Below are 21,530 nucleotides of genomic sequence, written 5' to 3'. Positions count from 1 at the left end.
CTAATTTCCATAGGTCTTTGCCATAAAAATTATAGATGAAAACTTTAAGGAAATTTCATTAAAGTACACTGGGGAAAAAATTAGACAGGTAGGTAGGTAGGTAGTCTTTTGAAGAACTGGATTAAAATGAAAAGACAGAGAGAAGTGACATCATGAAGAGTGTTACTGTCCAGAGAAGAGTCAGCATAGGATTTTTTTTAAATATTTATTTATTTATTTTGACTCTCCCAGTTCTTACTTGCAGCAGGAAGGATCTTCTGTCTTTGTTGTGGCACGCGGGACCTTCTTAGTTGTGGCATGTAAGATCTAGTTCCCTGACCAGGGATGGAACCCAGGCACCCTGCACTGGAAGCAGGGTGGATTGGGGGTGCTCGGCAGAGTCCATGGTCTGTCTAAAGGCATTTAGATTCACTTAAAAAAAAAAAAAACACATATCCATGGAAAACCTAATTGCAGGCCTTTTCAGTCCAAGGTCAAACAGTTGGTGAGTTCTAGATTCTTAAAACCCATGAGCCTGAGACCTCAGGGATACCCACACAGAAACAAGAACTGTTAAGAAGTCATTGTTTAATATCATAGCACACATTTATGTAATCTAGGAAAATGCTATCGATGAACCTATTTGCATGGTGGGAATAGAGACACAGACATAGAGAACAGACTTTGGACACAGCAGGGGAAGGAGAGGTTGGAACAAATTGAGAGAATAGTGGTTAAACATACACATTACCATATGTAAAACAGATAGCTTATGGGAAGTTGCTAGATAACACAGGGAGCTCAATGCGGTACTCGGTGACCTAGTGGGGCAGGATGAGGTAGGGTGGAGGAGAGGTTCAACATGGAGTGGACATATGTATATTTATAGCTGATTCATATTGTTGTCAGAGAAGGCAATGGCAACCTGCTGGGGTCCAGCCCCGGTGGATCCAGGGAATTCGAAGCCGGCACGGCGTCGGCGAACTGGATACAATAGCTTTAATTAAATATTAATTAGAGACATAAAAAGTAATAGAATAAGGATAGCTCAGTAGGAAAATTCAGTGGAGAAAAGAGGCTGAATAACTTGGTTTATGTGGAAAGCCAATAAAATTCCAGACAAGGAATTTGCGTCACCCACGTAGGCCACAGGTGTCCTCCCATTCTCCCGAAGGAGAAGAAACACTAAGGCCTCCCTGGTCAGATCTTAGAAGCCCAGGCATAATTAGTAGGCTTGATGAGCCTCCACGCCCCAGATGGAAATTCAGCCAGAAGGTGAAAGAAAGAACGACATGGGGAGACCAAGTTTCGGTGAACAAGGCCTGCACTTTATTTTCCAAAGTAGTTTTTATACCTTAAGTTGTGCATAGAGTATAATGGGGAAAGGGGTAGAGTCATCAATAAGCCAGGATTTCTTCCTGCAAACTTACCATATGCAAAAGTTTAGGTGATTTACATCATCTTCTGGCCAAGAAGCCTGTTAACATTTTATGACCCTTTCTTCAGAAAACTTATTTTTCTCTAAAGGTGATTATTCTAAAGTCAGGTGCCACCCTCCGAAAACATTAGATAAAGTTGCATTCCTATAGGGCAAAGGTATGGTAGGCTATAACAAGAAAAGTATTAACTCAAGTGTCCAAGGTTACAAACATTAAAGCTACTGCTTACATTCCTATACACCAATTATATTCATCAATACACTGCCAGGGACACAGTAGGTAAGGGATATGGAAACTTAGCAGCAAACATTGGCCCAACAGGTGAAAAACCCTTCACCAATACAATTTCTAATCAATCTTTTAACTGCTCAAAGGAATCTGTATTTAGACAGTTTAGAACATCTTATGCCTCTCACGGTTGGGAGGCTGTGAACAATCACATGTGGCCGGAAGAACCTGTTCAGGCAGGCCAGAGGACTTCCAAAGGAGTTTGTAGGTTGAAACACTCTTGTCACACCCAGGAACTTTATCAACTGGAGCTGTAAGTTAACTCTTTTTCAGAGATAGGTGGTGGGGGACAGCCCCCGATAAAGTCAGAGGTGTAGGTGAGAGCACAAAGCAGTAAAGTAGGCAGACTCTGGTTTGGGGGGTAGGTGCTCAAGAATTTCCAGGGAGACTCCTGAGGCTCGATCCCACCTTTGCATATGCCGAGCCTCCTTCCTCATGACCTTTGCCACAGGCGGAGTTCCTCATGCTGGCTCCCAGCAGCAACCCACTCCAGTACTCTTGCCTGGAAAATCCCATGGGTGGAGGAGCCTGGTGGGCTGCAGTCCATGGGGTCGCTAGGAGTCGGACACGACTGAGCGACTTCATTTTCACTTTTCACTTTTCACTTTCATGCATTGGAGAAGGAAATAGCAACCCACTCCAGTGTTCTTGCCTGAAGAATCCCAGGAACGGTGGAGCCTGGTGGGCTGTCGTCTATGAGGTCGCACAGAGTCAGACACGACTGAAGCGACTTAGCAGCAGCAGCCACATATTGTTGTATGGGAGAAGCCAACACAAAATTGTAATGCAATAATCAACCAATTAAAAATAAGTTAAATTTTTTTAATCTTTGTTTTATATAAAAATATAAAAATGGTTTATTTCATCTATTTGTGACCTAAAACACTGCTCATTACCATATATTTCTACAGTAATTATTATCCTATAAAAATTGGTTATTATTAATCAATGACTTACATTTTTAAAATACTATGCCAAAAAGAGTCTTTTGCTTATAGCTAAAGTATCTCAATCTGACATCTGTGAATCCCATGATACTTATGCAAAGTCTTGTGTGGCTGTATCTACATGCACATTTTTTAGGGAAAAGGTTTATAACTCATCCAGTGGGCCACAACCCTACAGGGAGAAGACAGACACCAAAAAAAAGGAAAGAAATCCACAATCATTATCAGGTAGGTCTATCTGTAGGCAGAAATCTGACTGCCAACATTCAGTCATAGATAATGTTCTTCGATGACAGAATTCTACCTATGAAAGAATGAGAGGATAAGACATGTCTTCAGTCTTGGAAGGGCACTAGTGGGGCAACAGCAGGAACATAGACATAGGACCAAACCCACTGGACCAAGATGCACAGATTTCCTCAAAGTGGACAGGACAAGGTCTAAATTATAAGAACTGAGTCAGAGCCTGTCCATCAATAGAATTTGTGCCTCTGGTTTGAGAAGATCACCCTGGGTACTGTAGTGGGTGAGCTCAGTGACCTCAGATGAGTAAACTGGGATGCTAATCTACACTGGAAGCCAAACAGATCCAAAATAAGACAAATTTTAAATACATAAATTAAGGAGACAGATAACATTTGCTGAGTGCCTATCATGTGTTGACAGCTAAGAGATGTTCATGTGTACTGTCACATTTAATTCCCTTAATAAATGATACCTAGAAGCCAAAACTGGAGAGGTTTTCTCCTTTACAAAAGAATTCACAACATTGCAGTCCTCAGTATTTTTTCAAGGAAGGACAGATACTAAACCCATGTCTTAGAAGAGCATAAAACTTCACAAAGTACCAAAGTTGCCCAAGATCAATAAATTTCAATGGAGGAAAGAACATACCCCTCTGAGAGGGAGTGGGGATGTCATTTTAAAAGACTTGCACCAGATAATATTTGTGCACCGTAATATTTTAATTTGTTGATTTGGGGATACAAACAACAAAGAGATGCTCAGAGATGGGTTTATGTCTCAAAATCAATAATTCTCTAGAGAAAGAATATCCCCTTAGTGAAAGTTGTTTATATAAATACTCTGTTGTGACATCCCTCTGTGATTTGCTACAACTTCCCAGGACAACATAACAGATTAAGGCAGAAGGCCCAAAATGCTGATTTCCCACCAGGGCTCTCCAAACCAGACCATTCTGCCACAGATAATCCCACTGACAAGAAATTGTAAAGTGATCTTTCAGGAAACACATTAATGCCTTCGTCAGTAAATTTTCTTATAATGAGTTTTCTAAATAACTAATGGTTACTCATTAACAGATTAACAGTGTTTTAACTTATTAAGATCGGAGAAGGCAATGGCACCCCACTCCAGTACTCTTGCCTGGGAAATCCCATGGGCAGAGGAGCCTGGTAGGCTGCAGTCCATGGGGTCGTGAAGAGTCAGACATGACTGAGCAACTTCACTTTCACTTTTCACTTTCATGCATTGGAGAAGGAAATGGCAACCCACTCCAGTGTTCTTGCCTGGAGAATCCCAGGGACGGGGGAGCCTGGTGGGCCGCCATCTTATGGGGTCGCACAGAGTCAGACACAACTGAAGCGACTTAGCAGCAGCAGCAGCAACCTCTTAAGATAAATAACTAATGGTTACTCATTTTCAGTATTTTAACCTATAAAGATTTAAAAATAAAGAGAAAAAAGGCAATGTATCTAGCCTATGCTTTCCTAAAATGCATTCATCATGCTTTTACTTTCTTAAAAAGTAGTTATTTTAACTCTTCCTTACTACTCGAGATGATCCCTGTAACCATTGACCTGAGAAATATAATAAGAGTGTCCTTATCTTCTTTGCTATCTGTCATCAGGCTCTCTGTTCACACAGTTTATGTATCAACTCATATGGCCCATCTCCTTACAATTTATTCTGAGCTGAGACACTGTAGGCAAATATTAAAATCATCATATTTTACTGTTTTGTGATCATTAAATCGAGTCCTCTCATTTTGCATATCAAAAATAAAAGACTAGGAGTTAAGATTTGCCCATGGTCACACAATGGGTTATGGTAGAGCTGAATCTCACTTAGAATCTGCAGCTCATATGGAAAAACATTAGTCAAAATTGTGATTAAAAATTCCTTAAACTAATCTTTTAAGCATGGTATCTATGTTTTCTGTACTATAATTTTTATACTCCTTGGAGTTTGGGTACTACAGAGACAGACTGAGGAAATAAGAAAAGGAAAGTCTGCAGGCAAATTGGTGTCTATTCAAGCCATTTGCTTTTAAGATAACCATCAAATCCAGTGAATGAGAAATGAGAGATTTTTATTGTGTTCTTCTTTCTCAATGGAATTTTTCCATTTGGTTTTAGTATTAAGCCTCTATAACATTATGTTACTATATTTCAATTGATTGTTCTCTCTGCTGAAGATTAGAGGATTAGGTTTTAAAACTCAGATGTGAGTTAAATACAACTATAATATCAGTGCAACTCCATGAGGGGTATAGAGTGTACAGATACACAGGGCTCCGGGTGCCACCTTTAGCACTTTTTCCTGCTACAGTCTCTCTACCTAATTACAAATCAAGCTCTGGATATGACTTGAAAAACAGAAAAAAAAAGGTTTGCCAACAAACTTTTCAGTAGTGATATCCAGTTTGTTTACTTCCTGTTTCTCCTTTGTTCTCTAGTGATTAAGTTTGCTGCAAAAGGGAGGTATTAGTAAATTAGAAGGCTTTTGAGCCTTTTCAGTCATTTTGATTAACATCTTTGGTAACTTCTTTTTTTCTCATAAACATATGGCAAAGCAACATGCACTGTTCCAATAATTATGATTTCAAGTCTAAGGTAGTATTTGTTTATTCTTGAAACCTGAAACAAACATCTGGTGCTTAATGCTTTGAGAAAAAAAGCACCTTAGTGCATTATCTCTGTCTATGATTCAAGACCATGAGCAAAAATATTATAAGTAGATGAGATTAAGCCACAGGAGTTTGTTGGGCCATTCAGTTTTTGGTGTTTTTTTTTTTCATTCAGTTTTTTTTTTTTTTAAGTTTTTAAGAACTAAACTTCATTTCCTCTAAAGTAGGAAAGGCAGTAGAGATGGTGCAATAATCTTAAGGACCTCTTCCTTTCTGCTTCATCTTGTACTTTATAGAAAGAGTATATCTACTGTAGGTCCTCTCATTAGAAAAAGAAAGATTTGAATGTTTTCTTATCACCATCCCATATATGCTCAGAATTATTGACAAACAGACAGTGCAGTTTGTGTATACGCTCAGGTTCATGTTACCATGCATTTTTTTGTTAACGAGAATAGTATCTCCTACATTAAAAATTCTTTACCAATTTTTTTTAATACATCTTATTTTAAGGTTTATGCTAGCTCACCCTTTCTATTGCAGTATGACACCTGGAATAAAACTTGAAATGAAGATGTACTGTCCTCTGCATTGTTGCTCATCTTAGGGGGAAAATTGGTTATTTTAAATATTTTAGTATATTAGTATAATTTTTCAGTGTATTTGTCTGTTAAGGCTACCATAGCAAATACCACAGACTGGGCAGCTCAAATAATAGAAATTAATTTTTCATAGTTGTGTTGGTTGGACATCCAAATTCAAGGTATTGGCAGTTTTGGCTTCTCCTGAGACCTCTCTCCTTGGCTTGCAGGGGGTCAGCTTCTTGCTGTGTCCTCACATGGCCTATCTCCTGTGCCTGCACACCACTGCCGTATCTTCCTCTTGTAATAAGGACACCAGTCATGTTGGATTAGGGCCCACCTTCCTGATCTCATTTACATTTATTACCTCTTCAGAGGCCCTAGTTCCAGATTACAGTCACATTGAGGGTTAGTGTTTCCACATATGAATTCTGGAGGAACACAATTCAGTCCGTAAATGTGTAGAAATGCTTATTAATCAAATATTCTGTAATATCTTCCCCTTGAGGAAAAAAATAAAATCTTAGGAAGGAAAGTGCTAAAATTATCATTTATATGTGTTATCAAGTTATAGGAAGTATAAATTTATATGTGACTCCTTTATATGAGATGTCATTTATAAGTGAAAGCACATAAAATAACCCTTAACTCCATTTTTCAGCCTGTCTCAATAGAACTCACAAAGATTTAGTGAAGAAACAACCCAGCAGACTAGCAAGTCACACTTCCACATACTATTTGCCAGGAGAGACCAAGAAATAACCAGAATCAGAAATTCTAGGTGAGGTTGCTGCTCATGCCTCTGTTCTGAGGTCAGATCTACAGATTGTTAACTTATTCTCTGGGAAGTGTGGATTCTATATTTGAAAGCAACCTGAGCCTGACTTAAGTGGCTTCAAAAAGCACAGCCACAAGCCTGAGGAGCTTCAGCCACAGCACAATAAAACAAAGGCTGTTGCAGTGTTAGTACATGAATACAAGTTGAGTAAGCTTGTCCCTTTCTAAGGTGTAGACCACCTAGTTTTTTCAGAACACCGTGTTCTGTCAGATCATTTACAATGTTCCCATTTCTTAATTTTTTTAATTCCCTTTGGTTAAGGGTTGTCACATGTAGTGAATAAACGGTGGCTCAGAAGGCAAAGAATATGTCTGCAATGCAGGAAACCTGGGTTCCACCCCTGGGTAAGAAAGATCTCTTGGAGAAAGGAATGGCTACCCACTCCAGTATTCTTGTTTGGAGAATCTCCATGAATAGAGGAAGCCTGGCAGGCTACAGTCCATGGGGTCACAAAGAGTTAGACACAACTGAGCAACTAACACTAACAAAAATATAAGATGCCCAGTTAAATTTGAATTGCAGGTAAACAATGAATATGTGCATGCATGCTCAGTCACTTCAGTCATGTCCAGCTCTTTGTGATCCTATGGACTGTAGCCCGCCAGGCTCCTCTGTCCATGGAATTCTCCAGGCAAGAATACTGGAGTAAGTTACCATGTCCTCTTCCGGCTTCCTAGGAAGCCAGCCCAGGGATCAAACCAGCATCTCCTGTGGTTCCTGCATTGCAGGTGGATTCTTTACTGCTGAGCCACCAGGGAAGCCCAAACAATGGATATATTTTTAGTATAAATATGTCTCATCTGATATTTGGGACATACTTGTACCAAAAAAAAAATTCCTTCATGGGACACACTAATATTAAACAAAAGTATTTGTTATCTGAAATTCAAGTTTAACTGTGGGTCCTCTATTTTATCTGGCAACTCTACTTAACAAGAATGAATCCTCCTCTTGCATCTCCCTTCCTGGACTCACCACCCTCTTAAACTTCTATCACCAACTTTGTATATTTAATTTCCTGCTCTTAATTTGGCACTGCCCCCAAGGGTGAAAACCCCATTTCAGGCTCCCTTGCATTATACTAATGTGATATATGGTAGATTGTTGTTGTTTCATTGTTGTCCAATTCATCTGAGACCCTATGGGCTACAGTCCATGGGGTCATAAAGAGTCGGACACAACTTAGCAACTAAGCACAGCACAGCATGGACTGTACCAGGCTCTGTCCATGGGATTCTCCAGGCAAGAATACTGGAGCAGGTTGCCATTTCCATCTCCATGGGATCTTCTTGACCCAAGGATGAAACTCAGGTCTCCTACATTGGCACTCAGAGTTAAAACATTAAAGTTGGCTTGATCCACCTTTTCCCCCATGCTGAAATATTTACATCTTTATATCAATGCCCCATAATACTACTTTGATCACATTAGCTAATATTGTGTGCTTAATAACATGGGAGAAGGCAATGGCACCCCACTCCAGTACTCTTGCCTGGAAAATCCCATGGACCGAGGAGCTGGGTGGGCTGCAGTCCATGGGGTCACAAAGAGTCAGACACGACTGAGCGACTTCACTTTCACTTTTCACTTTCATGCATTGGAGAAGGAAATGGCAACCCACTCCAGTGTTCTTGCCTGAAGAATCCCAGGGATGGGGAGCCTGGTGGGCTGCCGTCCATGGGGTCGCACAGAGTCGGACACGATTGAAGCAACTTAGCAGCAGCAATAACATGGGAAAGAATCTCTAAGCCTCTAAATTTCTAAACCCTGGGCTCAGTCAACTCACCTGTAAAATAAAGGGACCGAATCAAGGTATTTTCCCCCAAGGCACCTTTAAACAGTTCCTTGCCACAGGTCTTTAAAATGCGGATTCTGTTAATGTTCTCATTTGCCTTGTGAAACCTAATTATTACTATTTTGAGTGAACTTCTCTTCCCTTCAAGTAAGTAGTGTTTCAGTCAGTTAAGTCACTCAGTCATGTCCAACTCTTGGCAATGCCATGGACTGCAGTACACCAGGCCTCCTTGTCCATCACCAACTCCCAGCGCTTATTCAAACTCATGTCCATTGAGTCGGTGATGCCATCCAACCATCTCATCCTCTGTTGTCCCCTTCTCCTCCCGCTTTCAATCTTTCCCAGCATCAGGGTCTTTTCCAATGAGTCAGTTCTTCACATCAGGTGGCCAAAGTACTGGAGCTTCGTATCTTCAGCATCAGTTCTTCCAAGGACTATTAAGGACTGATTTCCTTTAGGATGGACTGGTTGGATCTCCTTGCAGTCCAAGGGACTCTCAAGAGTCTTCTCCAACACCACAGTTCAAAAGCATCAACTCTTCAGTGCTCAGCTTTCTTTTTGGTCCAACTCTCACATCCATACATAACTACTGGAAAAACCATAGCCTTGACTAGATGGACCTTTGTTGGCAAAGTAATTCTCTGCTTTTTAATATGCTCTCTAGATTGGTCATAGGTTTTCTTCCAAGCAGCAAGCATGTTTTAATTTCATGGCTGTGGTCACCATCTACAGTGATTTTGGAGCCCCCAAAAATAAAGTCTGTCACTGTTTCCATTGTTTCCCCATCTATTTGCCATGAAGTGATGGGACTGGATGCCATGATCTTAGTTTTCTGAATGTTGAGTTTTAAGCCAACTTTTTCACTCTCGTCTTTCACTTTCATCAAGAGGCTTTTTAGTTCTTCTTCACTTTCTGCCATAAGGGTGGTGTCATCTGCATATCCGAGGTTATTGATATTTCTTCTGGCAATCAATTCTAGCTTATGCTTCATCCAGCCCAGCATTTCACATGATGTGCTCTGCATATAAGTTGAATAAGCAGGGTGACAATATACAGCCTTGACGTAATTCTTTCCCTATCTGGAACCAGTCTGTTATTCCATGTACAGATCTAACTGTTGCTTCTTGACCTGCATACAGATTTCTCAGGAGGTAGATAAGGTAGTCTGGTATTCCCATCTCTTGAAGAATTTTCCACAGTTTGTTGTGATCCACACAGTCAAAAGCTTTGACATAGTCAATAAAGCAGAAATAGATGTTTTTCTGGAACTCTCTTGCTATTTCGATGATCCAACAGATGTTGACAGTTTGATCTCTGGTTCTTCTGCCTTTTCTAAATCCAACTTAAACAACTGGAAGTTCATGGTTCACGTGTTGTTGAAGCCTGGCTTGGAGAATTTTAAGCATTACTTTGCTAGCATGTGAGATGAGTGCAATTGTGCAGTAGTTTGAGCATTCTTTGGCATTGCCTTTCTTTGGGATTTTAATGAAAACTGACCTTTTCCAGTCCTGTGGCCGCTGCTGAGTTTTCCAAATTTGCTGACATATTGAGTGCAGTACTTTCACAGCATCATCTTCCAGGATTTGAAATAACTCAACTGGAATTCCATCACCTCCACTAGCTTTGTTCCTTGTGGTGCTTCCTAAGGCCCACCTGACTTTGCATTCCAGTATGTCTGGCTGTAGGTGAGTGATCACACCATCATGATTATCTGGGTCCTTAAGATCTTTTTTATGTAGTTCTTCTGTGTATTGTTGGCACCTCTTAATATCTTCTGCTTCTGTTAGGTTCATACCATTTCTGTCCTTTATTGTGCCCATCTTTGCATGAAATGTTCCCTTGGCATCTCTAATTTTCTTGAAAAGATCCCTAGTCTTTCCCATTCTATTTTTTTCCTCTGTTTCTTTGCACTGATCACGGAGGAAGGCTTTCTTATCTCTCCTTGCTATGTAGTGTTTAGATTACTTAAGTAAGTAGTGTTGCGATTACTCCATTAAGGTCCTCCTCTTTAAAGTTGCTCGCCCTAAATTTCTCAAGAGCCAGAGAATCCACCTTTTATTTCCCTCCAGCCCACTCACCCTAATACCAGACTTTGAGCACACCAGGTGACCAGATGATGTGATCATGAAAGTGCTGATAATGATGAAACAATTCTGTCAGGGCGGGTTTTCTGACTATCATTCCTTTCTTGGGAATTGAAGTCCTCTCCACCGGGTCGGAGACCGCCGTCTGGGAGCCACTCCTTGTTCTCTTCCGCCATCTAGTGGCACCAGGCTTGTTCTCCTCGCTCAACTTGCTGTTCAGAGCTGCAAAGATTTCAAAGATTGTAAATCAAACGGATGAATTGTTTAATTCTTGTCATTACAGTAAAAAGGGCTTATAGCGTGTTTTGAGAGATAAAAATGTAATGTATTGATAAAAAAATAAGTATAACACAATAGAAGACTTTAATACCTGCACAGTATAGATTAAATTCATGTAATTTAATCTCTTTAATATGTTCCAATGTTAACTTAAAGACAGTACAAAATATAAACTAAGCTAAGGAGTTCTAAGGAAAGATTATCTTTCTCACGGGCTTCTGTATAATGTTCATGGATTTTTAAATTTCAAATAAAAGTGATCAAAGCAAGTTAAAAAAATGAAAGGAAAAGGAAATAAAGTTCTGATAGACATTAAATTGTTTAGAGAGAGAAATCTCAGCTCTTTATTTAACCATTTGACTTCAATTAAGTTAGAACTTATTATCATTATTATTTATACATGCAATACAATGTTTAATGAATGTTGAATTCAGTTTTAATGTTCTTTAATGTAGAACTTTCTTCAGATGGCATGATAGTGAATTTAATTGTGTGATTCAGAAAAGTGAAAATAAATTTCTCTAATTAATGAAATAAAATATTTCTGAAGTGTGACTTATATCCCAATTAAACCTTTTATTTCTGACATTTTAACATTATTCTGGTTTTAGTTTTCTTTTTATTTAAAATGCCAATGCTATCATGCAGTGTTTAGGTTTTTCTAATAAAAATGTATTTAATTGCAGTGCCACTTCAACCTTTAATACACTTGTGACCCAGCTGTAAAAATCTTCAATTTGTTTTCCAGGGTGGGAAAATTCCCATAAGGTGGACAGCCCCAGAAGCTATCGCCTACAGAAAATTCTCCTCAGCAAGTGATGCATGGAGCTATGGCATTGTCATGTGGGAGGTCATGTCCTATGGAGAGAGACCTTATTGGGAAATGTCTAACCAAGATGTAAGTGCCATCCGTAGTTAACCGCCACTTTGTGAGTACAGACACATTATCAATGATGAAGAAACACCATTTGTCCTCACTCAGATTAGCCCTTATCTTCCTGAGAGTTGTCCAGGGTTTGTGGCTGAAGTTGACTAGCCTTTCACTCCGAGCTGTGTTTGGTGTGGTAAGGGCCGGCTGATGGGCTTTGTCATGTAAGTACCTATCCATGTCTTACATCTAATACTGAACACACATGTGGTTCTAAGGAAGCCTGACTGTGCTATGCAACAGCCTTGCCCTACAAGTATCAAAAAACAAAGAATAATGTTTACCTTTCATTTCTTCCTTAGGGCAATTTAATGTAGCACTGTGAAGAGCAAATTAATTTAGGAGAAAATTTAGCAGAAAAATATTAAATGCTTTCAGGCAATGTGTTGTCAATACATCATCTAATACTATGGTTCTTTGGAGATACATGACCCTTTTTGCAATCTATTTTACCTGTAAAAGTTACCTTGCTGCTGCTACTGCTGCTAAGTCGCGTCAGTCATGTCCAACTCTGTGCGACCCCATAGATGGCAGCCCACCAGGCTCCCCATCCCTGGGATTCTTCAGGCAAGAACACTGGAGTGGGTTGCCATTTCCTTCTCCAATGCATGAAAGTGAAAAGTGAAAGTGAAGTCACTCGGTCGTGTCCGACTCCTAGCGACCCCATGGACTGCAGCCCACCAGGCTCCTCCATCCATGGGATTTTCCAGGCAAGAGTACTGGAGTGGGGTGCCATTGCTTTCTCCAAAAGTTGCCTTGGTGGCTAATAATATTATATAAGAGGGTAGTTCGCACACATTTGACCTCTATGGACTGTTGGACGTGGTAGAGACAGTAGTCAAAATATGCTAGAATCCTGACAATGCAAGTGAATGTGCTGTCAGATCTGCAGATACATTTTCATACCCCATTACCTCAGCCCAGAATCCAGACGCTGTCCACTCACCTGCCTTCTTCGAAGTATTTAACAGTTTCTGAGACAGTGGTAATGGGAAGTCAACTCTGATGGGATTCTGAATGTTCTCAGATGGAAACAAAGACTGTGTGGGTATGGATTCTTTAGAAAATCCATAGACGTAGTCAACTCTTGTCACATCTCTTCTGTTTTTTCCATTCAACTGCTTGAGCCTCACCTCCACACTTCATACTCATTATCCCATCCCAACCTCAAGTGGTCCAAATATCTTAAAGGTTTGTTCAGTGACAGAGAAAGGTTAATCCTTTTAAATGCTGGACACCAATAAGACTGGGTTTTGGTTAGCTCACCATGACTTTTATTTCTCCCTGACTTGAAGTGTTAATTCCAAAGCCGAGTGCCTGCTCTTGTGCCTACTGACTCTGGAGAATGCCAGGTCCAGAACCTACATGTAGCAGGTTCAAGATCATCAAACGCTGTGCAACCATGCTCTTTAAAGCCCTTCATAAAAACACAAAGCCAGGTGGCTTAGTCCTGCAGAGCATTTTCCCTTAAGTACAGAGTGTGGCATGACCAGCGAACTTTGATACACTCCCAATATTTAAACTTTTTTAGATCCAGGCCATTTACTGTCCCTAAAGGAATTTTATTTGAAGGACCTTGTTGCTCTTTCCTGCCTCTGGGCCTTGTTTGGAGCAACTTGTGTCCATCTCTGCTTCTTAAAATTGAATCTCAAGAGCAGAAATTCATCCCTTCACTCCCAGGAAGAACTCATCTTTTTTTAACCAGCTATCCAAGGTAACAGACACCCTGGATTTAGTCACCATAGTTCCTACTCTACTCTTAACCCAAAATAAGGCTTGCCTGCTTGTCCTACTATGACATGACTGCTGCTGCTGCTGCTGCTGCTAAGTCACTTCATTTGTGTCCAACTCTGTGCAACCCCATAGATGGCAGCCCACCAGGCTCCGCCATCCCTGGGATTCTCCAGGCAAGAACACTGGAGTGGGTTGCCATTTCCTTCTCCAATGCATGAAAGTGAAAAGTGAAAGTGAAGTATAGGCCATTCAAGCAAATCTCTAAAATAAAAAGTCCTCCTCCAGATGAATGAAAATCCTCACTGCACAGAAGAGCCCTCAGTTCAAGTACCTTCCTTAACTGGTGTTCCATATAGTCCTTATCTTAATCAGTTCTCTGTCAGACCTAAAATAAAAAATTACCTATCTCAGAGGACTCCAAACTTTACTAATAATATACCCTTGCCGGTAAAAATTTCTTGAGCATTCACAACTGACATATGTGTATTTATCTGCACATTATATACAAGTCCTACTGTACTAATACATTCATTTTTTGTTTAAAAAGTAATTTGTTGAGTATCTTCTCAGGAAGTAGAGATACAAAGGAAAACAAACTGGATGGACCTTTTATGAAACTGAGGTTTAGGGAGGTGACATGATTTCCCTAGAATCACATAGTAAGTGCTTTGACAGTGATACTAAAAAAAACAATTCTAATAACCTTCTAGAAGTCATGGGCAAGGAGGAGGAAAGAGGAAATAACTGCCTCTTTCATGGTGGTTTAGTTTATGTCCGTAGGCCAGTGATTTCTTGCCCTCATTGAGTTTATATTCTAGCAAGAGGGAAACAGACTTTACACAAAGTAAATCAGTAAAATATGTAATATGTAACATGATCATTAGTGTGTGGGGAGAGAAAAGTGAGAAAGGATAAGAAATGTTAGGAATTTGATTTTAAATATATAAATACATTGCCAAATACAGTTGTAAAAGTCATTTCATTTTGATCATAGAAGTCAGAGTCATTCTTATTAGACATGCATAAATAGTCTTTCTTACAGTAAGACGGGGCTTCCCAGGTTGCACAGTGGTAAAAATTATGCCTGCCAATATGAGGGATGCAAGAGACTTGAGTTCAATCCCTGGGTCAGAAAGATTTTCTGGAAAAGGAAATGACAACCCACTCCATTATTCTTGCCTAGAAAATTCCATGGACAGAGCAGCCTGGTGGGCTTCAGACCATGATGTCACAAAAAGTTGAATGCGACTGAGCTCATGCATGTGTGCGTGCACGCGCACACACACACACACACACACACTCTTGTATAAGACAGATAAACATAAAGAGAAGTTCTATTATTTTTTTATGTCTCCTGGATTATCATTTTACCACATGGGGTACTTTGTACCACCAGTTTGGTAACCACAGCCACCATTAGGTAGACTATAATTCAGCCATGAAAAGTGCCTCAGTTTCATGACCAACAAATATAATAAAAGGATGAGGTTAAATGATATTTAATATCCTTTTAACAGTAACATGCTATGTCTTTATAATCTCTGAAGAAATAATTATCATATTTGTCTCAGCAAAGAAATAGTTCACATCATTCTTTTCTTCAGTTTAGGAATTTCTGTGAGGGTACAAGAATCCGATAGAACCTCCACAGAACAGAGCGTGTACAAGTGTAGATCCAGATGACAAGACAAATTTTCTAGGAGAGCAACTTCTGAGAGAAAAGGCCCAAAGGCGTAATTTCCATCACAGACCCCCTTGTAAACGGTCCTTAGTTGCTGCCTAGAGCAGTCCAAAATCTGGTGTCAGCTCCTCCCTTCCTGGATCATGTCCAACAGTTTACCCAGTCATTCTGGCCATGTGTGTTGATGATCTGTGTCCAGGATGAGCATTTAGAGAGCGATTCTGTCTGTTAAACCTCATATGGCCATAAAGACCATATCTGGAATCAGAAGAAGTTGCTGCAGCCAGGAATAGACTCCTGACATTAAGCCCATCTTCATTCATTCTGTGTTGTCAGTGTCCACAGTGCAAGGCTGAAGGCTCCCTCCACCCAGTGCTTTGTTGTTTTTCAAGGACTAGATAAGAGCTAAGCTAGTTCTTTTCATGGCCTTTGAGTGGCTACCAAAGAATATGTAAGCAAGAATTGGAAACAAGGAGGAGAACAGAAATTTCTGAGGGGAGGGAAAAATGCCAAACCCTTGAGGTCCTCAGATCAATATAAGAGAGGAAAGTACTAAGAGCTAAAATCTTTTATGTATTTTGTGAATATATTTCCTGCTGCAGTGAAGAGAGTTGAAATTCTGTTTAGCTTAACATATTGGAAGTCAGTGTATCTGTGACAGATCCTGTAACCAGAATTTCTGTTTGAAAGCAGAAATAGCTTAATCAAAACTTTCTGAGCTGCTCTCTCCAAATACTGGTTATTTCCTATTTGTCCTGAATTTCTCATGTTTGGTCAAAGTTCAGTCTTGTATTTGACTTTCTGTAACCACGGTGTGTTTTAAATAAGAAAAGTCATTTTTAGACAATAAAAGTTCAACTATTTTCTGTTTGAATATTTTATATTTTTATTACATTTTGTGGAGTTTAATTTAAGGGCTTAGCTAAATATGGAATGTTAACATGGTTTAGGATTTTAAATGAGTTTAGGAAATTTCAGGTAGTTTTTATGAGGTAGTCCCTTCATTCTGCAGACTGTGGCATATTTTATTGCAATGAACAATTCTGAGTTTGCATAGTCTATTTTAGTGAATAATATAATGAGTTTCCCAAAGGTCAGTAGTAATGTACATTAGGGAATATACATAAGGAAATGAGAAAAAGCAGTGCAGAAGACTAGTCCATGTATGGCCTACCAAGCATAACAGTAGATGCCATCTGCTTAGCCATTCAGCAGTTACTGACTAAACTCATGCCAGTCACTGGGCATGTGGGTAGTTCTGGAGAACTTGAAAATCCAGCCCTCACTCTCAAGAAGCCCTCTGTGTAGGTGAGAAGATGAAGTTCTGGCATTTCTAAGTCATGCTCCTGCCCCCAAGTAGAATGTATACTCCTCAAGGATAGACTCAGGCCTTCTTTTTTTTTTTTTTAATATAAACAACATTGTGTGAATGCAACATAGTTATTTTTTAACATATGCCCAAAAAAGCATGCATGCCCTATTATTTAAGGTATTTTTGATTATATAAGCTTTCCCAGTGGTTCCACAGGTAAAGAATCTGCCTGCAAAGCAGGAGACATAGGAGACATCGGTTTGATTCCTCAGTCAGGAAGATTCCCCTGGAGAAGAAAATGGCAACCCACCGCAGTATTCTTGCCTGAAAAGTCCCTTGGACAGAGAAACTCGAGGGCTGCAGTCCAAAGGGTCACAAAGAGTTGGACACTACTGAGCAACTAAGCACAAGCAATTATAAAAAGCACCTGATACATAGAAGGTATTTAATTAATTGGTGGTAATAATCATAGCTTGCAATTTCTGAATTTACTGTGAGTCAATTATTTTAGATTATTGACTCATTTAATCTTCAAAATAATTCTCTAAGGTTGAAACTATTTTTATTCCCATTTATAGATAAAAGGCTTTCTAGAAAATTTAAGCAACTTACCCAAGGTTGTATGTTAAGTCACTTCAGTTGTGCCTGACTCTTTGAGACCCTGTGGATTGTAGCCCACCAGTCTCCTCTGTCCATGAGATTCTCCAGGCAAAAATACCAGAGTAGGTTGCCGTGCCCTCCTCCAGGGGATTTTCCTGACCCAGGGATCGAACCTACTTCTCTTACGTCTCTTGCATTGGCAGGTGGGTTTTTCACCACTAGTGCCACCAGAGAAGCCCCAACCCCTGATAGAACTGAAGTTGGAGACCCCTGTTTTCCCCAAAGTGTGTGCTTTTACCCCTGAGCTATACTGTAGAAGTCTTAATTTTCAAAGGAGTCTCTATACCACACAAGCTCTATGAAATGAGATCAAAGCATCTTTAATTATGTATGCCTCTGTGTCACAGTAGAAGTGTTTCTATTATTTCCTATCAGCAAGAATGTGGATTGACTCACTGTTGTTTGAAAGTATAAATCTTTTCAGCAGTACTTTTTGTCTTGATGTTAAAAATTTATAAAATGTACTGTATTATATTTCTTAACAATGTTTAAGGCAGTAGCTTAAAATAAAATTCTAATGGTCCACATATTTAGCCTATTACCAGAAACATGCCACAGGCACATTGAAGGCACAAATTTCCTCGCTATTTTCTAAGATTTTTAACTTTTTTTGTAATGTATCACAGTATAATGTTTTATGTTATTTGCATCCGAGTTCAAGATAACTGTTGTTTACTACATAATAGGAGTACATTGTAATGCTAGGAGCTATACTGGCTCCAAAGATGACACCAGGGGTATTGTAGTTCTTCCAACACTTATATTATGGAATGTGCTTAACTGAAGAAAATGCAAGCAAAACATGAACAGCAGGCAACATTAAGTAACCAAATCCCCACAGAGCTAATATGTCGGGGAAAAACTTGCAGCACGTAAATGAGGGGCGACTTTGCTCAAACAAATGATCTGAATGCAAGACTAGAGACTTGGGTTTTGTCTGTTTTGTTTTTCCCTAGCATATTTTTTTTTTTTTTTAAAGAAAGAAAAAATTCACCTGGAAGCAGTTTAAAGCCCAAATGCCTCCTGGGTATGGTATCATTTAGGCATATGCTACTAAGCCTGTTCAATTTCCCAAAAAGAGAACCGCTATCAGAGAATATCTCGTTTGAAGTTTACTAGGAAACATAATGCTGCCTCAGTGTTTTTGTATTTTTTCTTCTCCTTACTTTTCAAAAGGTTTTATATAATAGTGAATTTTGCTTTAGATTGCTTTCTGAAGCTTACCTGAAGAAAAACAATACAATTCAACTTTAGGATTTTTAATAGATGATGTGGTTGGAAATAACCTTTGACCTTATCTGAATTGGTTCCTCTTTTCAAAAGTTGAGAAGGAAGAAAATTACCTTTTACCATATTTCTTGTTTGTCTTCATAATTCTAAAACCTTTCTCAATTATAGGTCAGTATTTTAGCCAAGAATGGTGGATATATAGAATCCACTTACCTTCAAATGCAGTATGATTTTGTGATTCAGAGAGTCCAATCATTTTCAATTTTTGTTTCTGATTAGATTTTCAAAACTCTGCTTTATTATGTAATGGTCCTTGTGTAATGATCTGTATAAGATACAGTAAATTGCTAAAAGCCCATTCCCATTATTTCAACCTTCCATATTACAGAGGGAATTTTTGTACTTATTTGAATATGTTTCTACCAAAGCAATTTTCAAAATGACCTTTTCCTCATTTTTTTAAATAATTCCTCATATTGGTACATAGGCAGGAGCAACATTTTAATTAAATATACACTAATTACACTAGCATAACGCATGTCTGATACAGAAACAAGAGTAATAGGGGATATTGTGAGATTCAATCTGTCACCATTGCAAATAATTCAAATAGTAAAGTTCCAAGTAGAGGAAACCAATAACCAGTATGCTACTACCACAGTGTAATTTTCAAGGGAATTCTTTTTTTTTTGCTGAAAGTATATACATACCAGAAACATTTTCATAAAAAAATTAACTATACCTTCCATTTCTGTTTGGAAGAAATTTACAATCTTTTGCTCTTATGATTTTTTATAATTCTTTGTTCTCTTTTAAAGCGTATTTATAAAGAGGGCATCTTAAAATACTCTTTTACTGTATACTCATAAACTATGTTTCCAAAGATTTTAGGTATTTTTGCATGCGTGTGTGTTTGGTCATGTCCAGATCTTTGTGAATCCATGAACTGTAGCCCTCCAGGCTCCTCTGTCCATGGGATTTCCCAGGCAAGAATACTGGAGTGGGCTGCCATTTCCCTGTTCAGGTTGGGTATTTTTTATGGGCCCTTAAAGTTGCCTGTTATCTTTCTAAAATTGAAATGGTGCACCAGTGAAGAAATGTTTGTTTTGAGTTGTTTTTTTTTTTTTTTTCCCCAGAGAGGACTTGGAAATATGGGCCTGAGTTTTAAGAATGTTGTCTTCTCATTTCAAAAATGTTGATTTGGAATATGTCTTTACATTGTTTTTATATTTCAAAAAATATACTTTGTTGGTGGGAACCTTCCTAGTAAAGAATATCTTGGCCTGCCAAATCTTCCCAATCTTAGTTTACAATGATATACTTTGGCCCATCTGGATTTTTGTCTCCCTACACTTGGAGCTCTGTGGGAAACAGTCCTTTCAAGGTATGCCAAGTCTAGATTTGGCAGTCAAAGAACTTTGAAATCAAGAGATGTTACCAGAGATCCTGTAAATTAAGCCTTCAGTTTCACTGACCCTAGAAATACAGCTTTTTGAGCTGAAAGGCACTGTCACAAGCACTGAATCCAGGCTCTTTTTTTTTTTTTTTTTTCTCTCTCTCTCTTAATGAGGAGACAGAGAATTGCCCAAGCACAGAGCTTGTTAGTGACATTTCAGACTCCAGGGCAGTTCATGTGACTCCTTCACTAATGCTCATTCCACTACTTACACACTGAAGCATAGTTGCATAGAAAGTTTTAATTATCTCAGTCTCAAGAAGTATGACTTTCAACTGTTAGGGCGGAAGATTTTCCAAACCATAAAACATATCATCAGCAACCTTTTAATCTATAAGAGGGCTACACTTTCTATAGTCCCCCATTTTGTCCACTCATTCAGCAATCTGACCGGTGTCTTACTGAGGATGAACATTCTCCATTTTTATAGGTCCTTGACATTCTATTGAGACTTCCGTAAAATAAGATTGGAGAACTGTCTGAAGTATAGGGTTTTAAAAAATTGTTTATCTTAAAGTTAGAAAGGAAATGTTATGTTTCCATGCCCTAGTGATTTACAAATTATAAATTAGCCTCAGAAGAAGTGTTTTCTGTCTGTATCTTATTCTTTCACCACTCTTATGTGCTTAGTCTCTCAATTGTGTCCAACTCTTTGCGACCCTGTGGACTGTAGCCCACCAGGCTCCTCTGTCCATGGGATTCTCCAGGCAAGAATACTGGAGTGGGTTGTCATTTCCTCCTCCAAGGGATCTTCCCAACCCAGGGATCGAACCCACATCTCCTGTGTCTCCTGCATTGCAGGCAGATTCTTTACCTGATAAGCCATCAAGCGGCATGTTCACCACTCTATCCCCCTTTGTTTTTTTCAGTGTACACTGATTTTCATTTGAGTTTTGATTGCTTTCCACTGAATTATAATTTCTGTATGTTGAAAAATATTGACTAAGAGAGTAGGGATAAGATTTTAAATGTGATTTACTTATAACCACTTCTTTCCCTTCTTTTTTCTTTCCTTCTTTTCCCTGTGCAGTCACAACCTTTAAATTGCATATCAGAAAACTACATTGCCAGGGCTTTCAGTTTTACTGTTCTATAAATCTGAATGTCTTCATATCTCTAAGTAATCATCTCACGAAAAGTAAGGATATACTGGGACTCTGCTTCACCATCCACATTCAACTTGAAATTACAAATTTTCCACAAAGTCATGATGAATATTTAGGGAGAAGACAAAAATAGAATCATTTCACATTCCATTTACTATTGTACATTTAAGCCCTTGCTAAAATTTTGAGACAGTTTGTTTTAAAAGGAAGTATGAATAACTAAATTCACTGTGCTTCTCTTTGAGAGATATTGAGCAGTGTTATAACATAAAAATGGGATTACCTGCACAGCCCAAACATTTCTTGTTCAATGGCATTGTTCAG

The 21,530-nt window shown here is 39.0% G+C and overlaps 1 protein-coding gene across 1 annotated transcript in view; it reads left to right on the top strand.

The window, feature by feature from the left end:
- The window catches only part of EPHA6 (EPH receptor A6), a 1,018,858-nt gene that overhangs the window by 971,886 nt on the left and 25,442 nt on the right, over positions 1–21,530 (top strand). The window contains exon 15 of the mRNA XM_010848390.1: positions 11,848–11,997. Coding sequence (XP_010846692.1) covers positions 11,848–11,997 — 150 coding nt within the window. The remainder of the gene's footprint in view (positions 1–11,847; positions 11,998–21,530) is intronic.

This window comes from Bison bison, unplaced genomic scaffold (assembly GCF_000754665.1).
Source record: "Bison bison bison isolate TAMUID 2011002044 unplaced genomic scaffold, Bison_UMD1.0 scf7180017864265, whole genome shotgun sequence".
Classification (NCBI taxonomy): domain Eukaryota; kingdom Metazoa; phylum Chordata; class Mammalia; order Artiodactyla; family Bovidae; genus Bison; species Bison bison.
The sequence above is the reverse complement of the archived record's forward strand: the minus strand, read 5'-3'. Positions and strand labels throughout refer to the sequence as shown.